General features: G+C 42.8%; 1 protein-coding gene across 2 annotated transcripts in view; it reads right to left on the minus strand.

Annotated features, from left to right (window-relative positions):
• LOC143277666 (interference hedgehog-like) overlaps positions 1-23181 on the minus strand; it is a 224061-nt gene that overhangs the window by 3976 nt on the left and 196904 nt on the right. For both annotated transcript variants that reach the window (XM_076582575.1, XM_076582574.1), the window contains exons 9-17: positions 23097-23181; positions 21913-22110; positions 17121-17333; positions 12045-12235; positions 11130-11349; positions 9646-9834; positions 8062-8309; positions 7275-7389; positions 3809-4315 (exon numbers count right to left, since the gene is read on the minus strand). The exon at positions 23097-23181 is cut by the window's right edge and continues 77 nt beyond it. In XM_076582575.1, coding sequence (XP_076438690.1) covers positions 3809-4315; positions 7275-7389; positions 8062-8309; positions 9646-9834; positions 11130-11349; positions 12045-12235; positions 17121-17333; positions 21913-22110; positions 23097-23181 — 1966 coding nt within the window. The remainder of the gene's footprint in view (positions 1-3808; positions 4316-7274; positions 7390-8061; positions 8310-9645; positions 9835-11129; positions 11350-12044; positions 12236-17120; positions 17334-21912; positions 22111-23096) is intronic.

Genomic DNA, 23181 nt, shown 5'->3' on the forward strand with positions numbered 1-23181 from the left:
GACAACACCAGCACCAACCACTGACAACACCAACCACTGACAACACCAACACCAACCACTGACAACACCAACCACTGACAACACCAACACCAAACACTGACAACACCAACCACTGACAACACCAATCACTGACAACAACAACAACAAACACTGAAAACACCAACACCAACCACTGACAACACCAAACATTGACAACACCAACACCAACCACTGACAACACCAACCACTGACAACACCAACACCAAACACTAACAACACCAACACCAAACACTGACAACACCAACACCAAACACTGACAACACCAAACACTGACAACACCAACAAACATTGACAACACCAAACACTGACAACACCAACACCAAACACTGACAACACCAACACCAAACACTGACAACACCAACCACTGACAACACCAACCACTGACAACAACAACACCCACCACTGACAACACCAACACCAACCACTGACAACACCAACCACTGACAACACCAACACGAATCACTGACAACACCAAACACTGACAACACCAACACCAAACACTGACAACACCAACACCGAACACTGACAACACCAACACCAAACAGTGACACCAAACATTGACAACACCAACACCAAACACTGACAACACCAACCACTGACAACACCAACACCAAACACTGACAACATGAAACACTGACAATACCAATCACTGACAACACCAACACCAAACACTGACAACACCAACCACTGACAACACCAATCACTGACAACACCAACACCAAACACTGACAACACCAAACATTGATAACATCAACCACTGACAACATCAACACCAACCACTGACAACACCAAACACTGACAACACCAACACCAAACACTGACAACACCAACCACTGACAACACCGAACACTGACAACACCAAACACTGACAACACCAACACCAAACACTGACAACACCAAACACTAACAACACCAACACCAAACACTGACAACACCAACCACTGACAACACCAACACCAAACACAAACAACACCAAACACTGACAACACCAACACCAACCACTGACAACACCAATCACTGACCACACCAACCACTGACAACACCAACACCAACCACTGACAACACCAATCACTGACAACACCAACAACAAACAACACCAAACAACACCAATCACTGACAACACCAATCACTGACAACAACAACAACAAACACTGACAACACCAACACCAACCACTGACAACACCAAACATTGACAACACCAACACGAATCACTGACAACACCAAACACTGACAACACCAACAAACACTGACAACACCAACACCAAACACTGACAACACCAACCACTGACAACACCAACACCAAACACTGACAACACCAACACCAACCACTGACAACACCAAACACTGACAACACCAACACCAACCACTGACAACACCAATCACTGACAACAACAACAACAAACACTGACAACACCAACACCAACCACTGACAACACCAAACACTGACAACACCAACACCAAACACTGACAACACCAAACACTAACAACACCAACACCAAACACTGACAACACCAAACACTGGCAACACCAACACCAACCACTGACAACACCAACCACTGACAACACCAAACACTGACAACACCAACACCAAACACTGACAACACCAACACCAACCACTGACAACACCAACCACTGACAACACCAACACCAAACACTGACAACACCAACCACTGACAACACCAACACCAAACACTGACAACACCAAACACTAACAACACCAACACCAAACACTGACAACACCAACACCAAACACTGACAACACCAAACACTGACAACACCAAACACTGACAACACCAACACCAAACACTGACAACACCAACACCAACCACTGACAACACCAACCACTGACAACACCAACACCAAACACTGACAACACCAAACACTGACAACACCAACACCAAACACTGACAACACCAACCACTGACAACACCAATCACTGACAACACCAACAACACCAACACCAAACAACACCAATCACTGACAACACCAATCACTGACAACAACAACAACAAACACTGACAACACCAACACCAACCACTGACAACACCAAACATTGACAACACCAACACGAATCACTGACAACACCAAACACTGACAACACCAACAAACACTGACAACACCAACACCAAACACTGACAACACCAACCACTGACAACACCAACACCAAACACTGACAACACCAACCACTAACAACACCAACACCAACCACTGACAACACCAACACCAACCACTGACAACACCAATCACTGACAACAACAACAACAAACACTGACAACACCAACACCAACCACTGACAACACCAAACACTGACAACACCAACACCAACCACTGACAACACCAACCACTGACAACACCAACACCAAACACTGACAACACCAACACCAAACACTGACAACACCAAACACTGACAACACCAACCACTGACAACACCAAACACTGACAACACCAACCACTGACAACACCAACACCAAACACTGACAACACCAACCACTGACAACACCAAACACTGACGACACCAACACCAAACACTGACAACACCAACACTGACAACACCAACACCAACCACTGACAACACCAACACCAACCACTGACAACACCAACCACTGACAACACCAACCACTGACAACACCAACCACTGACAACACCAACACCAAACACTGACAACACCAAACACTGACAACACCAACACCAAACGCTAACAACACCAACACCAAACACTGACAATACCAACACCAACCACTGACAACACCAATCACTGACAACAACAACAAACACTGACAACACCAACACCAACCACTGACAACACCAAACATTGACAACACCAACACGAATCACTGACAACACCAAACACTGACAACACCAACACCAAACACTGACAACACCAACACCAACCACTGACAATACCAACCACTGACAACACCAAACACTGGCAACACCAACACCAACCACTGACAACACCAACACCAAACACTGACAACACCAACACCAACCACTGACAACACCAACCACTGACAACACCAAACACTGGCAACACCAACACGAAACACTGACAACAGCAAACACTGACACCAAACATTCACAACACCAACCACTAACAACACCAAACACTAACAACACCAACACCAAACACTGACAACACCAACACCAACCACTGACAACACCAAACACTGACAACACCAACACCAAACACTGACAACACCAACCACTGACAACACCAACACCAAACACTGACAACACCAACACCAAACACTGACAACACCAACCACTGACAACACCAACACCAAATACTGAAAAACAAACACTGACAACACCAACACCAACCACTGACAACACCAACACCAAACACTAAAAAACAAACACTGACAACACCAACACCAACCATTGACAACACCAATCACTGACAACAACAACACCAAACACTGGCAACACCAAACACTGACAACACCAAACACTGGCAACACCAAACACTGACAACACACCAAACACTGACAACACCAACACCAAACACTGACACCAAACACTGACAACACCAAACACTGACAACAACAACACCAAACACTGACAACATGAAACAATGACAACACCAAACACCGACAACAACAAACACTGACAACACCAACACAAACACCACCAAACACTGACAACACCAACCACTGACAACACCAACAAACACTGACAACACTAAACACTGACAACACCAAACACTGACAACACCAACACAAACAACAACAAACACTGACAACACCAAACACCGACACCTGTCCCTCACCATTGCTACTGAGGTCCGTGTTTGTCGCCTGATCCTTCATCATGTGTTCTCTCTCTCCGTGTGGACGTGTCCGCCGTCGTTGATACCTCCCCGAGTGTGGGGACGTGGAAGCGGTGTCCGCACACCACAGCGGGAATTCCCCCTCCCCGTCCCTCGCAGCCGACCGGGGCATGGAGTCGTAGGAACCCTCGTACCACGTCCTGGCATCGTACGTCCCATTCACCACACTGTCTCTGCTGGTGTGCACGTGACCCTCGTTGTGTATGCAGGGGCAGGAGGTCAAGGCCGTGCCACCGCTCTCACCGGCTAGGGGTTCTTCTTCATCTCCAGAGTCCACATCGTCAGACTGCGAGGCGGAATCGTCGTCGTCGTCGTCATCATGGTGGTGGTGGTGGGAGAGGGCGGGGATGGGCGACTGGGAGGGGTAGGGGTGAGGGGGGAACTCTGCCCAATGTCTGGGGTCAAAGTGCAGTGACCCCGCGCTGCCCCCACCGCTGGGAGCCACGCCTGCAGAGAGGGAAGGTAGACGATCATTGACAGTGATGTCGATACTGATCATGATGATAAATGTGTTTACATAACGCTAAATCTTGTGTGGAAACATTTCAAAGCCCAAACTGATCAATGAAAATAATAATAATCATAATAATAATGATAATGATAATAAAACGATAAGAACAGATATCTTCAGATAGTGGTAAATCTTGTGCAGAAACAATAACAATGATAGAATAATCAGAATCAGTATCTTCAGACAGTACTAAACCCTCTGCAGAAACATGATTATCAAAGTGCTTAGTGCTGATCAATGATAATGATACAAATTTTAACAGTTATAATAATAACAACAACAAATGTATCTGTATAGTGCTAAATCTTGTGCAGAAGCATGCTGAAGCGCTTTGGCCGATCAATGAAAATAACAATAATAATAACAATGATAAATATATTCATAAAGCGCTTTGGCTGATCAATGAAACTAATAATCATAATAATATCAATAACAACAACAATCCTAACAACAATAATACTAACGTATTTATAAAACGCTTAGTCTTGAGCAGATACAAGCCAAATCAATTCATCGCGAAGAATGAGAATAATAATACTTAGAAATAGATGTATTTTATATTGCATTACACCTGACATGGAAATAAATCAAAGCGCTTCCACACGGGAGGAGATGTTTTGGAAAGAGGTAGGTTTTTACTGCCAGACTTGAAAGATAAACTACGGATGTAAACAGGGAGGGGGGTGGGGGGGAGCTGTTGGAAAGTGGTAGGCTTTAACTCACTCAGTACGGCCAGCCCTCTCTTCTCCTCTACACAGACCCCTCCGATGTCCAGTGGGTGTCTGAATGACCCAACCTTTAGCTTCCGTCGTCAGAATTGTGGTATTCTTTCACCTCTTCAGTATAAGAGTCTTCCGCTTGCAATATTTTGATGATGGTAAGTGGGGTAAAACGCTGTTAACATCGTCTCTTTCGCCGTTCGTGTGGAGAGAGTTAAAGCCACACTTCTTAGTTTTCTTCTTCTTCGTTCGTGGGCTGCAACTCCCACATTCACTTGCATGTACACGAGTGAGCTTTTGCAGTATGACCGTTTTTACCCCACCATGTAGGCAGCCATACTCAGTTTTCAGGGGTATGCATGCTGGGCATGTTCTTGTTTCCATAACCCACTGAACGCTGACACGGATTACAGGATCTTAAATGTGCATATTTGATCTTCTGCTTGCGTATATACACATGAAGGGGGTTCAGGCACAAGCAGGTCTGCACATGTGTTGACATGGGAGATTGGAAAAATCTCCACCCTTTACCCACCAGGCGTTGTTACTGAGATTCGAACCCGGGACCCTCAGATTGAAAGTCCAATGCTTTAACCCCTTGGCTGTGGCCACACTTGGAAGAGCTGAGTGCAGAGATTTGACAAAGCGAAAGTCCATGCTTGGCACCTTGTACTTTGTTTTGGTTTCTCAAATAAATAATCTGAAAAACATCAAACTGAAAATGTATGAGAATGTGCAATGTGATGTGTGCAATGGTAATGTTACTGTCTTACAATATATCATTTTGTTAACTATTACTTATGATGTTTTAAAATGAACAGATGTAAGCATTCACATGAGTGTTTTACGTGGTCATTTTTGCTTTTTAATTAACCCTTTTGCTGCCAGGAAAATAAGATTTAAGTGAAATCTATTTGCCAGAGTTTTTTCACAAAAAAAACGGGTATAAATTTTCAAAAAATTCTGTGCTCTTTGTTATTGGAGAAAGACCCATAAAAGTATATATTTTCTGAAAGGGAAATGAATAAAGAACACTAAACACATGATGTTTTCCCATTTTATATATTTTTAGTGACATACTGTTGTTTTGAAATCAGTGTTTTGTTTTTTGTCACATTTTCGACTTGTTCATTACTAACATTAGTCAGGTAATTTGCGCTAAAATATCACATTTTCTGGACAAATGGACATCTGCATACACAAAATCATACTAGAACCACAATAATAAAAAAATAAAAAATAAAAAGAGATAGATATACAATGCATTGTGACTTCTCCAAGTGATAATGTGGATGAGAGGCCATGCCCCCTCAGTCTCCACCCCCCCTCCTCTTCACCCCTCTCACACGGTCACTTTATCCAGTTCTCATCAGACCATGTTGGCTGAGTGCCAAGAAAATCGCTCACACTGTCCTGCTAATTATTCAGTCACTTTCTGTCGTCTGCTAAGGTTTGCACAGCCAGCATCACTCACTGATAGTCGTATCTTGGCCACTCTCTTGATTGCTCCCTTTATTTTCTATCAAATCGTCCTATAAATGTTCATCACTGTCTTCTTCGAGTTTACGCTTCAATTCTTTCTGAGCATCAGCAAAAGAAAGCAATCTTGGTTGATTTAGTTCGCTACGATCGCATGTCTTGAGCATGGCATCAGTCCGACATTTTGTTGAGCGAGCGAGGAGAGGAGCCAGGCAAACACTGGGACAGTAACCCAACCAAAACGTTCAAATAAAGGACTGCCTCATGACGTAGATGGGGTTTCTAGCTATGAATAGAATCCAGAAAGATTCCCTAAGCTAAAGCTACCAGCATTTTCGTCAACGAACTGAATGCAAACCAGGGAAAAGTCAGAATATTTCCATGACGAGTTATCTCATCATTGTGGCAGCGAAGCGTACATGCTTGCCATGACGAGTTATCTCGTCATATAGGCAGCCTAGGGGTGAAGTCTTGTTCAATGTTTCTGTGTTAAGTATTTACATTTGTTTTGTCATACCTGATGTAATTCATCTTTATTAGACAACCAAGTTATTCTTATCTTTCTTTTTTTCTTCTTCTGAATTTGTGGGCTGTATGTAAGTCCCGCATTCACTTGTATGTACGAGCGGGCCTCTAGCTGCATGACTATTTTCAGTCACCCACATTCCATTTTCAGAGGTATCCTCTGTGACGTTACCTGGAGAGGGGGTGATGGGTGAGGGGAGGGTGTGAGAAATGGAGTTGAAGTTGTTGTCACTGTGGTCACTGGGACCGAAGGCTGACATGGCGCCGTTAGGAATCACCCCCTTCCCCTGAAAGCAACGCCGTATGTTTCAACATCATCGTCATCGTCATCACTGTCATCATCATCATCAGCCCCATCATAATCATCAGCTTCATCATCATCGTTGTCATCATCATCATCATTAACATTGTCATTATTGTCATCGTCATCATCATCATAATTATCATTATTATTGTGATAATCATCATTGCCATATTCACACGCCATCTCCCACCACTCCAACACAAACACCCACCCCTACCCCTCCTACACTACACACATAAACACCCACCCCTCCACCACCCAACACACACACACAACAGACAAAAACACAAAAAAAAACCCATCCCATTCTCCGACAACACATCCACTACCACCCCCCACACCCCCAACAACCCCACCTCAACTAACAAGATAAACTCCCCACCCCTCAACTCACAAAACAGACTCCCCCCCCTCAACTCACAAGTTAGACTCCCCACCCCTGAACTCACAAAATAACCCCCCCTTTCAACTAACAAGATAAACTCCCCCCCCCCCCCTCAACTCACAAAATATTTTCCCCACCCCTCAACTCACAAGATAGACCCCCTTCCTCAACTCACAAGATAGACCCTCCTCAACTCACAAGATAGACCCCCCTCCCCCAACTCACAAGAGACTCCCCCACCCCCACCCCCCCATGCCACCCTCAACTCACAAGATAGACTTTCCCCGAACACAGGTTGGCAGCGTGAGGTGGATGACGCAGAGGATCCACAAACGTCAGGTCCATGCTCACTGCCGACACCCCCTCGTGTGATGGGCAGTGCCCATTGGCCAGGGCCAGTCCATTCAGGCCGCTGAGGGGGGGGCAGGTGCCCCCGTTGGGGTACTTCTTCCCAAGACTGTCCGTGTAGATGCGGTGGGCCTGGTCTTGGAACTTCATGCAGCTCTCCAAGTTTTGACCTGCGCGGAACACCATACCACAGTTTTCACCTTTTGGTTCGGAGGGGGCGACAAAGCATGCAGACTGGTCAATATTATGGTACACCACACCTGCTCAAAACAACAATACCAACAAAACCGAGCAGATTTCTGCCCCCCGCATAAACCCAAAGAGCTAGTCAAGCCTTGAGTGACCATGATGACAGACTGTGCTGACACAGGAGTGCCTTTTCTGATAAAAGAAAGAACGAAAGAAAGAACAAAAGAATGAATGAATGAACATGACTTGCATGGGGGCGTGTAGAAATTCCCAGAGACACAGGTCAGGTGTGGTTTGACAGTATCACACAAAAACACACAGAGACAGAAACAACAAGAAACAATGAAAATGCCTGCACAGCTGATCACACACACACACACACACACACACACAGACACACAGACACACACCCCTTACCATGACGTTTGTGCTGTCGCTGTTTCCACCAGCACATGGTGATGAAGACACACACACACACACACACACACACACACACAGACACACACACAGACACAGACTCCTCACCATGACGTTTGTGCTGTCGCTGTTTCCACCAGCACATGGTGATGAAGACACACACACACACACACACACACACACACAACTCACTCACACACACAGACACACGCACACACACTGACAACACACACACACACACCTCACCATGACGTTTGTGCTGTTGCTGTTTCCACCAGCACATGGCGGTGAAGATACACACACACACACACACACACACGCACACACACTGACACACACACACACCTCACCATGACGTTTGTGCTGTTGCTGTTTCCACCAGCACATGGCGATGAAGACACACACACACACACACACACACACACACACACACGACACACACACACACCTCACCATGACGTTTGTGCTGTCGCTGTTTCCACGAGCACATGGTGATGAAGACACACACACACACACACCACACACACACACACACACACACACACACACACACACACAGACACACACGGACACACACACACCCTCACCATGACGTTTGTGCTGTTGCTGTTTCCACCAGCACATGGCGGTGAAGACACACACACACACACACAGACACAGAGACACACACACAGACACAGAGACACACACACACACAGACACACACACACACACACCCCTCACCATGACGTTTGTGCTGTCGCTGTTTCCACCATCACATGACGATGAAGACACACACACAGACACACACACACCCCTCACCATGACGTTTGTGCTGTCGCTGTTTCCAGAAGCACATTGTGATGAAGACACACACACAGACACACTCACACACACAGACACACACACACACACCCTCACCATGACGTTTGTGCTGTCGCTGTTTCCACCAGCACATGACGATGAACACCAGCAGCAGCAGCAGCATCAAACCCAGCACCATCCCCAGGATGACGGGCGGATCTAACCCCACCCCCTCCTGATGGCCGCCAGGGGGCGCTGCCGTGTTCTGCGGGGGACGGAGGGTGGGGGGCGACTGTCCCTCCAAGGCTGCACACACCGTGGGAAAGAGCTCGGTGAGTTTGAGGTCAGGATTATCTGGTGACGGTTAGTGATGTTGATGACGATAACAGTGATAAGTTTGACGTGACGATTAGTGATGCTGATGATGATAACAGTGATAAGTTTGAGATGATGATAGTGATGTTGATGACGATAACAGTGATAAGTTTGACGTGACGATTAATGATGTTGATGATGATAACAGTGATAAGTTTGACGTGACGATTAGTGATGCTGATGATGATAACAGTGATAAGTTTGAGGTCACGATAAGTGATGTTGATGATGATAACAGTGATAAGTTTGAGATCACGATAAGTGATGTTGATGATGATAACAGCGATGAGTTTGACGTGACGATTAATGATGCTGATGATGATAACAGTGATAAGTTTGACGTGACGATTAATGATGTTGATGATGATAACAGTGATAAGTTTGAGGTGATGATTAATGATGTTGATGATGATAACAGTGATAACTCTGAGGTGACGATAAGTGATGTTGATGATGATAACAGTGATAAGTTTGAGATGATGATAGTGATGTTGATGATGATAACAGTGATAAGTTTGAGGTGACGATTAATGATGATGATGATAACAGTGATAAGTTTAAGGCGATGATTAATGATGTTGATGATGATAACAGTGATAACTCTAAGGTGATGATTAATGATGTTGATGATGTTAACAGTAAAACTTTTTACAGTGCAAAGCTGCACAAGGTGGGAAAAATCTCAATAAATTTGAGATCATGTCGGTCAAAGGCACAGTGATATTAAAGATGAGAATCGTGAAACTTTTTATACTGTAACGCTGCACATGACGGAAAAGATCTTGTATAAATTTGAAGTGATGATCAAAAGGTTAGTGATATTAATGATTTTTATGTTCCTTTGTTTTTCATCATAAAGTGTGACAATATATTTGTAAGAAAAAAAAACACACAAAAAAAGCAAATAAACAGAAAACATAACAAGACAAAAACAAAAAAACAAAAACAAAAAAAAAACAAAAACAAAAAACTTACAAATAACCTCTCAGATCCAAGGGGAACAATTTAATCAAAAACTGCTTCCTCAGATCCAAGGGGAACAATTTAATCAACAACTGCTTCCTCAGATCAAAGGGGAACAATTTAATCAAACAACTGCTTTCAGACTTGCAAGAGTTCCTTCCCTTCGACACATTTCGTTCTTGGATTTTTTTCATCACAAACATTTCACGCAAAAAAAGAAAGAGAAAAACAAAAAGCAGAAGTAATCCAGAAATATAACTTACGCAGCGTGCGTTTGACCACCATGTTGCTGAAGTCGGACGCGCCAACCGAATTGAAGCACTTCATTTTGATGCTGTACTCTGTGTCTGGGACCAGTCCGGTCAAAAGATGGTTTCGAATGCTAGCCCCTCTCAACACCTCTTTGGTGTAGTCTCCCTTGGACGCGTAGGGCTTGTAGAAAATGTAGAACCCGTCTATGGGAGATGAGTCTGTTGGCAAATACTGGAAAACCAAAAACCAACATCGTGAAACGGAATTCGCCGACTGAATGGTGAGAACAGCTAAGAGATCTGTGTATCAGACAAAAGGTTGCTGGCTGATATCACATTGCTCGTTAAAATAAAATAAAACTGAACCAAAAAAATAAACATTCAGGTATTTCCACAGAACACACATGCATGAAAACACACACATAGATTAAAACACACACGCACTCACATAGATGCACACACACACACACACACAACCACACGAATACACACACAAACACACATACTCTAACATGTGTACACACACATACACACATGCATCAACTCACTGTCACATGCACACACACACACACACACACACACACACACAGTCTCTCTTTCTGTGTCTCTCTCTCGTAAACATACACCCATACACATCGAACACATTCACACACGCACCCATTCAGACACCCCCCTCCCCCCGCCTCACACACACACACTCGCTCTCTCTCTCATACACACACACACACACACTTTCACTTACTCGCATGCGTACACAGTAATTCCCCCCCTCCCCCTCGATTTTTTTTCCTACCCTCGTCTAATATCTCTTACAGTGAAAAGACGTAAACTAAAGAATGAACACACAAACACTCAAACACACACACACACTCACAAATTCATTCTCTCACACCCCCCACACAAGCAGACCCAGTTTTCTCCCCTGACCTGCCACTTGATGCCGATGGCCAGAATGTTTTTGTAGATGATAGCCTTGGCCTCCACCACCCGGGGCGTCACTGTGGGTGGCCGTGTCTCTGGGTAGGGGTGAGAGGTTAAACGGAACCGCCCGGAGTTGGCGCTGTTGCGGTTGTCGTTGTTGGAGTACACTGCTGCCATTCGGAACTTGTATGTCCCTCCTTCGTACAGACAACACACAACATGTATGTCTCTTCTTCATACAGACAACACACAACATGTATGTCCCTCCTTTATACAGACAACATATATGTCCCTCCTTCATACAGACAACACACAACATGTATGTATCTCCTTCATACAGACAACACACAACATGTATGTATCTCCTTCGTACAGACAACACACAACATGTATGTCCCTCCTTCATACAGACAACACACAACATGTATGTATCTCCTTCATACAGACAACACACAACATGTATGTATCTCCTTCGTACAGACAACACACAACATGTATGTCCCTCCTTCATACAGACAACACACAACATGTATGTCCCTCCTTCGTACAGACAACACACAACATGTATGTCCCTCCTCCATACAGACAACACACAACATGTATGTCTCTCCTTCATACAGACAACACACAACATGTATGTCCCTCCTTCATACAGACAACACACAACATGTATGTCCCTCCTTCATACAGACAACAACATGTATGTATCTCCTTCGTACAGACAACACACAACGTGTATGTCCCTCCTTCATACAGACAACAACATGTATGTCTCTCCTTCATACAGACAACACACAACATGTATGTCCCTCCTTCATACAGACAACAACATGTATGTCTCTCCTTCATACAGACAACACACAACATGTATGTCTCTCCTTCATACAGACAACACACAACATGTATGTCTCTCCTTCATACAGACAACACACAACATGTATGTCCCTCCTTCATACAGACAACAACATGTATGTCTCTCCTTCATACAGACAACATACAACATGTATGTCTCTCCTTCATACAGACAACATACAACATGCATGTCCCTCCTTCATACAGACAACACACAACATGTATGTATCTCCTTCATACAGACAACACACAACATGTATGTCTCTCCTTCATACAGACAACAACATGTATGTCTCTCCTTCATACAGACAACACACAACATGTATGTCCCTCCTTCATACAGACAACACACAACATGTATGTATCTCCTTCGTACAGACAACACACAACATGTATGTCCCTCCTTCATACAGACAACACACAACATGTATGTCCCTCCTTCATACAGACAACACACAACATGTATGTCTCTCCTTCATACAGACAACACACAACATGTATGTCCCTCCTTCATACAGACAACACACAACATGTATGTATCTCCTTCATACAGACAACACACAACATGTATGTATCTCCTTCGTACAGACAACACACAACATGTATGTCCCTCCTTCATACAGACAACACACAACATGTATGTCCCTCCTTCATACAGACAACACACAACATGTATGTCTCTCCTTCATACAGACAACACACAACATGTATGTCCCTCCTTCATACAGACAACAACATGTATGTCCCTCCTTCGTACAGACAACACACAACATGTATGTCCCTCCTTCATACAGACAACACACAACATGTATGTCTCTCCTTCATACAGACAACACACAACATGTATGTCCCTCCTTCGTACAGACAACACACAACATGTCCCTCCTTCATACAGACAACACACAACATGTATGTCCCTCCTTCATACAGACAACACACAACATGTATGTCTCTCCTTCATACAGACAAGACACAACATGTATGTATCTCCTTCATACAGACAACAACATGTATGTCTCTCCTTCATACAGACAACACACAACATGTATGTCTCTCCTTCATACAGACAACACACAACATGTATGTCTCTCCTTCATACAGACAACACACAACATGTATGTATCTCCTTCATACAGACAACACACAACATGTATGTCTCTCCTTCATACAGACAACACACAACATGTATGTCTCTCCTTCGTACAGACAACACACAACATGTATATCTCTCCTTCATACAGACAACACACAACATGTATGTCCCTCCTTCATACAGACAACACACAACGTGTATGTCTCTCCTTCATACAGACAACACACAACATGTATGTCCCTCCTTCATACAGACAACACACAACGTGTATGTCTCTCCTTCATACAGACAACACACATGTATGTCCCTCCTTCATACAGACAACACACAACATGTATGTCCCTCCTTCATACAGACAACACACAACATGTATGTCTCTCCTTCATACAGACAACACACAACATGTATGTCCCTCCTTCGTACAGACAACACACAACATGTATATCTCTCCTTCATACAGACAACACACAACATGTATGTCCCTCCTTCATACAGACAACACACAACGTGTATGTCTCTCCTTCATACAGACAACACACAACATGTATGTCCCTCCTTCATACAGACAACACACAACGTGTATGTCTCTCCTTCATACAGACAACACACAACATGTATGTCCCTCCTTCATACAGACAACACACAACATGTATGTCTCTCCTTCATACAGACAACAACATGCATGTCCCTCCTTCATACAGACAACACACAACATGTATGTCTCTCCTTCATACAGACAACACACAACATGTATGTCCCTCCTTCATACAAACACACAACATGTATGTCTCTCCTTCATACAGACAACACACAACATGTATGTCTCTCCTTCATACAGACAACACACAACATGCATGTCCCTCCTTCATACAGACAACACACAACATGTATGTCCCTCCTTCATACAGACAACACACAACATGTATGTCTCTCCTTCATACAGACAACACACAACATGTCCCTCCTTCATACAGACAACAACATGTATGTCCCTCCTTCGTACAGACAACACACAACATGTATGTCCCTCCTTCATACAGACAACACACAACATGTATGTCTCTCCTTCATACAGACAACACACAACATGTATGTCCCTCCTTCATACAGACAACACACAACATGTATGTCCCTCCTTCATGCAGACAACAACATGTATGTATCTCCTTCGTACAGACAACACACAACGTGTATGTCCCTCCTTCATACAGACAACAACATGTATGTCTCTCCTTGATACAGACAACACACAACATGTATGTCCCTCCTTCATACAGACAACAACATGTATGTCTCTCCTTCATACAGACAACATACAACATGTATGTATCTCCTTCATACAGACAACAACATGTATGTCTCTCCTTCATACAGACAACACACAACATGTATGTCTCTTCTTCATACAGACAACAACATGTATGTCTCTCCTTCATACAGAAAACACACAACATATATGTCTCTCCTTCATACAGACAACATACAACATGTATGTCTCTCCTTCATACAGACAACACACAACATGTATGTATCTCCTTCATACAGACAACAACATGTATGTCTCTCCTTCATACAGACAACACACAACATGTATGTCTCTTCTTCATACAGACAACAACATGTATGTCTCTCCTTCATACAGACAACACACAACATATATGTCTCTCCTTCATACAGACAACACACAACATGTATGTATCTCCTTCATACAGACAACACACAACATGTATGTCTCTCCTTCATACAGACAACAACATGTATGTTCCTTCTTCATACAGACAACACACAACATGTATGTATCTCCTTCATACAGACAACACACAACATGTATGTCCCTTCTTCATACAGACAACACACAACATGTATGTCCCTCCTTCGTACAGACAACACACAACATGTATGTCCCTTCTTCATTCAGACAACACACAACATGTATGTCTCTCCTTCATACAGACAACACACAACATGTATGTCCCTCCTTCGTACAGACAACACACAACATGTATATCTCTCCTTCATACAGACAACACACAACATGTATGTCCCTCCTTCATACAGACAACACACAACGTGTATGTCTCTCCTTCATACAGACAACACACAACATGTATGTCCCTCCTTCATACAGACAACACACAACATGTATGTCTCTCCTTCATACAGACAACAACATGTATGTCCCTCCTTCATACAGACAACACACAACATGTATGTCTCTCCTTCATACAGACAACACACAACATGTATGTCTCTCCTTCATACAGACAACACACAACATGTATGTCCCTCCTTCATACAGACAACACACAACGTGTATGTCTCTCCTTCATACAGACAACACACAACATGTATGCCCCTCCTTCATACAGACAACACACAACATGTATGTCCCTCCTTCATACAAACAACACACAACATGTATGTCCCTCCTTCATACAGACAACACACAACATGTATGTCTCTCCTTCATACAGACAACAACATGCATGTCCCTCCTTCATACAGACAACACACAACATGTATGTCCCTCCTTCATACAGACAACACACAACATGTATGTCTCTCCTTCATACAGACAACAACATGCATGTCCCTCCTTCATACAGACAACACACAACATGTATGTCTCTCCTTCATACAGACAACACACAACATGTATGTCCCTCCTTCATACAGACAACACACAACATGTATGTCTCTCCTTCATACAGACAACACACAACATGTATGTCCCTCCTTCATACAGACAACACACAGCATGTATGTCCCTCCTTCATACAGACAACAACTTACATCCTCCTTAATATAGACAATAATGATGATCATTATGATGAAGAAGGAGGAGAAGAAGAAGAAGAAGAAGAAGAAGAAGAAGAAGAAGAAGAAGAAGAAGAAGAAGAAGAAAATGAAAGAAAATCATGGTGATGGTGGTGGTGATAGTGATGGTTATAATGATGACGATGATGATGATGATAATTATGGTGACGCTGATGATGATGATGGTAATGATGATTATAATGATAATGACTATGATGACGATGATAGCTAGGACAATAATGAAGACGACAACAATGACGACAACAACAATGATGACAACAACAACAACAACAACAACGACGACGACGACAACGCCTCACCAGCCCTCAAGCGGCTGACTTTGTAGTGGCGTGTCTTGGCCCCGATGTCATCGTCCACGGTCTGCCACTGGCCGCTGCTGGGTCGAACCTCACGGTACTGGATTCGGAACAGAGAGATGGGCAGTCCGTCGTTGTGCGGCACCGACCAGTGGACCATCACCGACGTGTCCGACAGTCGGGTGACCGTGGGTGCATCGGGAGGAACCAGCTTGGCTGCCAGGGACACAGTCAGATTATTTATTCATAAAGATAAGATAAGATATGATAAGATAAGAATAACTTTATTATCTCCAGCTGGAGAAATTTGGTCAGGTGCATTATCACAACATAGACAAGTAAACAACATGGGGACCATAACTGTAAAAGCCAACAACAGCCCCTACAAATATTACGAAGATACAAATGTAAAAAATATCACATACATTGTTTCATACATACATCCACACACTGCAGGTAATAACTAGTATTCTTAATGTAAAAACAGAAAGAATTAAGAAACATTATTTGAATATAATTATAAACATAGCCAACTATACTGCACATTGATTATAATAGACAGATAAGATAAGAATAAAGATGAATTGCGAAAAAAAACAACCAGATAATCAGCACACACCTGCACCCCCCCCCCCATCCCCCCCACCCCACACACGCGGATAACTTGATTAAACAAGAGTAATAAACATATGTTCTCAAATAAAAGCATTTCACATATTCGCTTTTAAAAACATTGCAATTAATAGGCCTAGGCCCCTTATGAAGGGGTAAGTGACAATATAAGTAATAACAAACAAAATGAAAATATATAACCAACCATAATAAGTACACATATTACATACACGCTGCAAGAAGTACAGCATCTTAAGATGTCACGATATCCCGAAATTTAAATGCCTGGTGTAAAAACAGTGCCAGATTCCATATATCAGCATGTCTCGTGGATGACAATGATAAACTCAGTTTGAATAAACATGGCTGTCGATAGTACTTAGGTGGTATATATTTTTCTCTAATTCTACAAAGAGCGGGACAACGAAAAACAAAATGTACCTCGTCTTCTTTGTCTTCTTTACATAGTGGGCAAATTAAATCATTGTCAGTAAAATCTCTGTATCTATAGTAATGTGTAGCTAAATCTGACACGCCTAACCTAAATCTTGTTGTTACATACTTCAAATACATGTCTATGTTACATACCAAGTACTGTTTAACATCATGCGTATGTCCAAAAGTTCTATAGAAACTAAATCTTTCACTGTTTTGAATATGGTCAGGGAGGGTGGGGGGGGGGGGGGAGAGACAGAAAACAGATAACTATAACGATAATGATAACGATAACGATTTTTTATTCAGATAAAGGCCAAAGCCCCTTACTGAAGGGGGTGACATTAAAGAAAGATAAATAAGATTTTACATGACACACTTTGCATCTTCAACACAAACCAACCAAAAAATAGCTAACACAGATGTTCAACAACATTCACGTCGTAACTATTCTCAATCTCTTCAATGCCTCATGTATATTCTTCTTCTTCTTCTTCTGCGTTCGTGGGCTGCAACTCCCACGTTCACTCGCATGTACACAAGTGGGCTTTTACGTGCATGGCCGTTTTTACCCCGCCATGTAGGCAGCCATACTCCGCTTTCGGGGGTGTGCATGCTGGGTATGTTCTTGTTTCCATAACCCACCGAACGCTGACATGGATTACAGGATCTTTAACGTGCGCATTTGATCTTCTGCATGCATTTACACACGAAGGGGGTTCAGGCACTAAGCAGGTCTGCACATATGTTGACCTGGGAGATCGTAAAAATCTCCACCCTTTACCCACCAGGCGCCGTCACCGTGATTCGAACCCGGGACGCTCAGATTGAAAGTCCAACGCTTTAACCACTCGGCTATTGCGCCCGTCCCTCATGTATATGAATGGCCAAGTTACAGAGAGTAGACTCATGTCTTGACGACATGAGCAAATTAAATCTAAAGTTAGTTAGTTTGGGTGAGAAGGGCAACAAAGAAGGGAGTCATTCTGGATGTGAACTCTGAAGAACAACGCAGTGAGTCATTCTGGATGTGAACTCTGAAGAACAACACAGTGAGTCATTCTGGATGTGAACTTTGAAGAACAACGCAGTGAGTCATTCTGGATGTGAACTTTGAAGAACAACGCAGTGAGTCATTTTGGATGTGAACTTTGAAGAACAACGCAGTGAGTCATTCTGGATGTGAACTCTGAAGAACAACGCAGTGAGTCATTCTGGATGTGAACTTTGAAGAACAACGCAGTGAGTCATTTTGGATGTGAACTCTGAAGAACAACACAGTGAGTCATTCTGGATGTGAACTTTGAAGAACAACGCAGTGAGTCATTTTGGATGTGAACTTTGAAGAACAACGCAGTGAGTCATTTTGGATGTGAACTTTGAAGAACAACAAAAGTGAGTCATTTTGGATGTGAACTTTGAAGAACAACAAAAGTGAGTCATTTTGGATGTGAACTTTGAAGAACAACAAAAGTGAGTCATTTTGGATGTGAACTCTGAAGAACAACACAGTGAGTCATTCTGGATGTGAACTCTGAAGAACAACACAGGAGTCATTTTGGATATGAACTTTGAAGAACAACGCAGTGAGTCATTTTGGATGTGAACTCTGAAGAACAACACATTGAGTCATTTTGGATGTGAACTCTGAAGAACAACACAGGAGTCATTTTGGATATGAACTTTGAAGAACAACACAGTGAGTCATTCTGGATGTGAACTTTGAAGAACAACATAGTGAGTCATTTTGGATGTGAACTTTGAAGAACAACACAGGAGTCATTTTGGATATGAACTTTGAAGAACAACACAGTGAGTCATTTTGGATGTGAACTTTGAAGAACAACATAGTGAGTCATTTTGGATGTGAACTTTGAAGAACAACAAAAGTGAGTCATTTTGGATTTGAACTTTGAAGAACAACGCAGTGAGTCATTTTGGATGTTAACTTTGAAGAACAACAAATGTGAGTCATTTTGGATGTGAACTCTGAAGAACACCACAGGAGTCATTTTGGATATGAACTTTGAAGAACAACACAGTGAGTCATTTTGGATATGAACTTTGAAGAACAACACAGTGAGTCATTTTGGATGTTAACTTTGAAGAACAACAAAAGTGAGTCATTTTGGATGTGAAATTTGAAGAAGAACGCAGTGAGTCATTTTGGATGTTAACTTTGAAGAACAACACAGTGAGTCATTTTGGATGCTAGTCATTCAGATGAGACGATAAACCAAGGTCCCGTGTGCAGCATGCACTTAGTGCACATAAAAGAACCCACGGCAACAAAGGGTTGTTCCTGGCAAAATTCTGTATAAAAATCCACTTTGACACGAAAAACAAATAAAACTGCATGCAGGAAAAAGTACAAAAAAATGAGTGGCGCTGTAGTGTAGCGACACGCTCTCCCTGGGGAGAGCAGCCCGAATTTCACACAGAGAAATCTGTTGTGATAAAAAGAAATACAAATACTTCTAATCTGGTTCTCTGAACCTTTGCTGAAAACCAAACAGGCACACTATAAGAAACGTTAGTCTGTTGGTTTCTCTGTACCTTTGCTGAAAACCAAACAGGCACACTATAAGAAACGTTCCCTGTATCTTTGCTGAAAACCAAACAGGCACACTATAAGAAACGTTCCCTGTACCTTTGCTGAAAAACAAACAGGCACACTATAAGAAACGTTCCCTGTATCTTTGCTGAAAACCAAACAGGCACACTATAAGAAACGTTCCCTGTACCTTTGCTGAAAACCAAACAGGCACTCTATAAGAAACGTTAGTCTGTTGAATTCTCTGTACCTTTGCTGAAAAACAAACAGGCACACTATAAGAAACCTTCCCTATATCTTTGCTGAAAAACAAACAGGCACACTATAAGAAACATTAGTCTGTTGAATTCTCTGTACCTTTGCTGAAAAACAAACGGGCACACTATAAGAAACATTAGTCTGTTGAATTCTCTGTACCTTTGCTGAAAAACAAACGGGCACACTATAAGAAACATTAGTCTGTTGGCATCTCTGTACCTTTGCTGAAAACCAAACAGGCACACTATAAGAAACGTTCTCTGTACCTTTCCTGAAAAACAAACAGGCACACTATAAGAAACGTTCCCTGTATCTTTGCTGAAAAACAAACAGGCACACTATAAGAAACGTAAGTCTGTTGAATTCTCTGTACCTTTGCTGAAAACCAAACAGGCACACTATAAGAAACGTTCTCTGTACCTTTCCTGAAAAACAAACAGGCACACTATAAGAAACGTTCCCTGTATCTTTGCTGAAAAACAAACAGGCACACTATAAGAAACGTAAGTCTGTTGAATTCTCTGTACCTTTGCTGAAAAACAAACAGGCACACTATAAGAAACGTTAGTCTGTTGAATTCTCTGTACCTTTGCTGAAAAACAAACAGGCACACTATAAGAAACGTTCCCTGTACCTTTGCTGAAAAACAAACAGGCACACTATAAGAAACGTTCCCTGTACCTTTGCTGAAAAACAAACAGGCACACTATAAGAAACGTTCCCTGTACCTTTGCTGAAAAACAAACAGGCACACTGTAAGAAACGTTCCCTGTACCTTTGCTGAAAACCAAACAGGCACACTATAAGAAACGTTCTCTGTATCTTTGCTGAAAAACAAACAGGCACACTATAAGAAACGTTCCCTGTACCTTTACTGAAAAACAAACAGGCACACTATAAGAAACGTTAGTCTGTTGAATTCTCTGTCCATGGTACCTTTCCGTGTCCGCCCTTTATTCTTGTTTTTCCTTTTCCGGTTTTTCCTCTTTCCGTTCTTTTTCCGTTTGCGGCCATGCCTGTGCCGGTTGTTGTTGGTGACCACCAGGTGAAAGTTGTGTTGGTTGTCAGCGTTGTCACTGCTACTGGGCTTTACCTCCCTTGTCTCTTTCATCACCGAGTCATCTGATGGAATGTCTGAACACAGGAAAATATGAAAAGACCGGTTATCTTAATAATGGTAATAATAATGACAATAAGAACAACAATGTTTTTAACAATAACACAACACTACTAACAACACAACAACAATAATAACAGTAATGTGCATTCACAAGTGCTAGGTGCTTTTAGAGTGCAACAGCACTGATTGCCATAGGTGCAGGATATGTCTGTGTATTGTTTAAGGGTACATTGACCTTCAAAGATGCTGTGTGGTTTTAGAGTACCACAGTACAGAGCTTTATAAGTGTGTGTTGTTTCAGAGTGCATCAGCAGTGGTATTTTCAGGTGCTGTGTGGATTTAGAGTACAACAGCACTGATCTTTATAAGTGCTTGGTATGTTTGTGTATTGTTTTAGAGTATGCCATGTGGCTTTAGAGTGCAGCAGCACTGACCTTTATGCGCGATGAGTATATTTGTGCTTGAGTTTAGAGTACAATTGCACTGACCTTTACAGGTGATGGGTGATTTTAGAGTACTACAGCACTGACCTGTGTGACTGGTGGGTATTTTTTTTTCTTCTTTTTTCTTTTTTTTTTCTTAAAAAGAACAACACTGTTGTATATTGGTCTTAAAGTACAACAGTACTGACAGAGTGCAAAGGCTCTGACAGAGTACAGCAGCAAGGTTCTAGATGCCGGATGTTTTTTTGGGTTTTTTTAGAGTACAATAGCATTAATAGAGTTTAACAGCACTGACACAGTACTACAGCACTGTCAGAGTACAGCAGCACTTATAGAGTACAACTGCACTAACAGTGTGCAACAGCACTGGCAGAGCAGAATAGCACTGATAGAGTTCAGCAACACAATTCTTTACAGAGCACTGACAGCGTACAGCAACAATGATAAGAGTACAAGAGTACTGACAACACAGCAGCACTGACAGTACAGCAGCATGGACAAGAGTACAACAGTGCTAACAGAGTACAGCAGTACTAATAGGGTACAGCAGCACCGACCTGTAATGGGGGTGGACTGGCTGTGCTCCTCATCGCGGGGGTGGGGGGTGACGGTCAGCATGATGACGGCACTGGCCTGACCCAC

The sequence above is a fragment of the Babylonia areolata genome, chromosome 34, assembly GCF_041734735.1.
Source record: "Babylonia areolata isolate BAREFJ2019XMU chromosome 34, ASM4173473v1, whole genome shotgun sequence".
Taxonomy (NCBI): domain Eukaryota; kingdom Metazoa; phylum Mollusca; class Gastropoda; order Neogastropoda; family Buccinidae; genus Babylonia; species Babylonia areolata.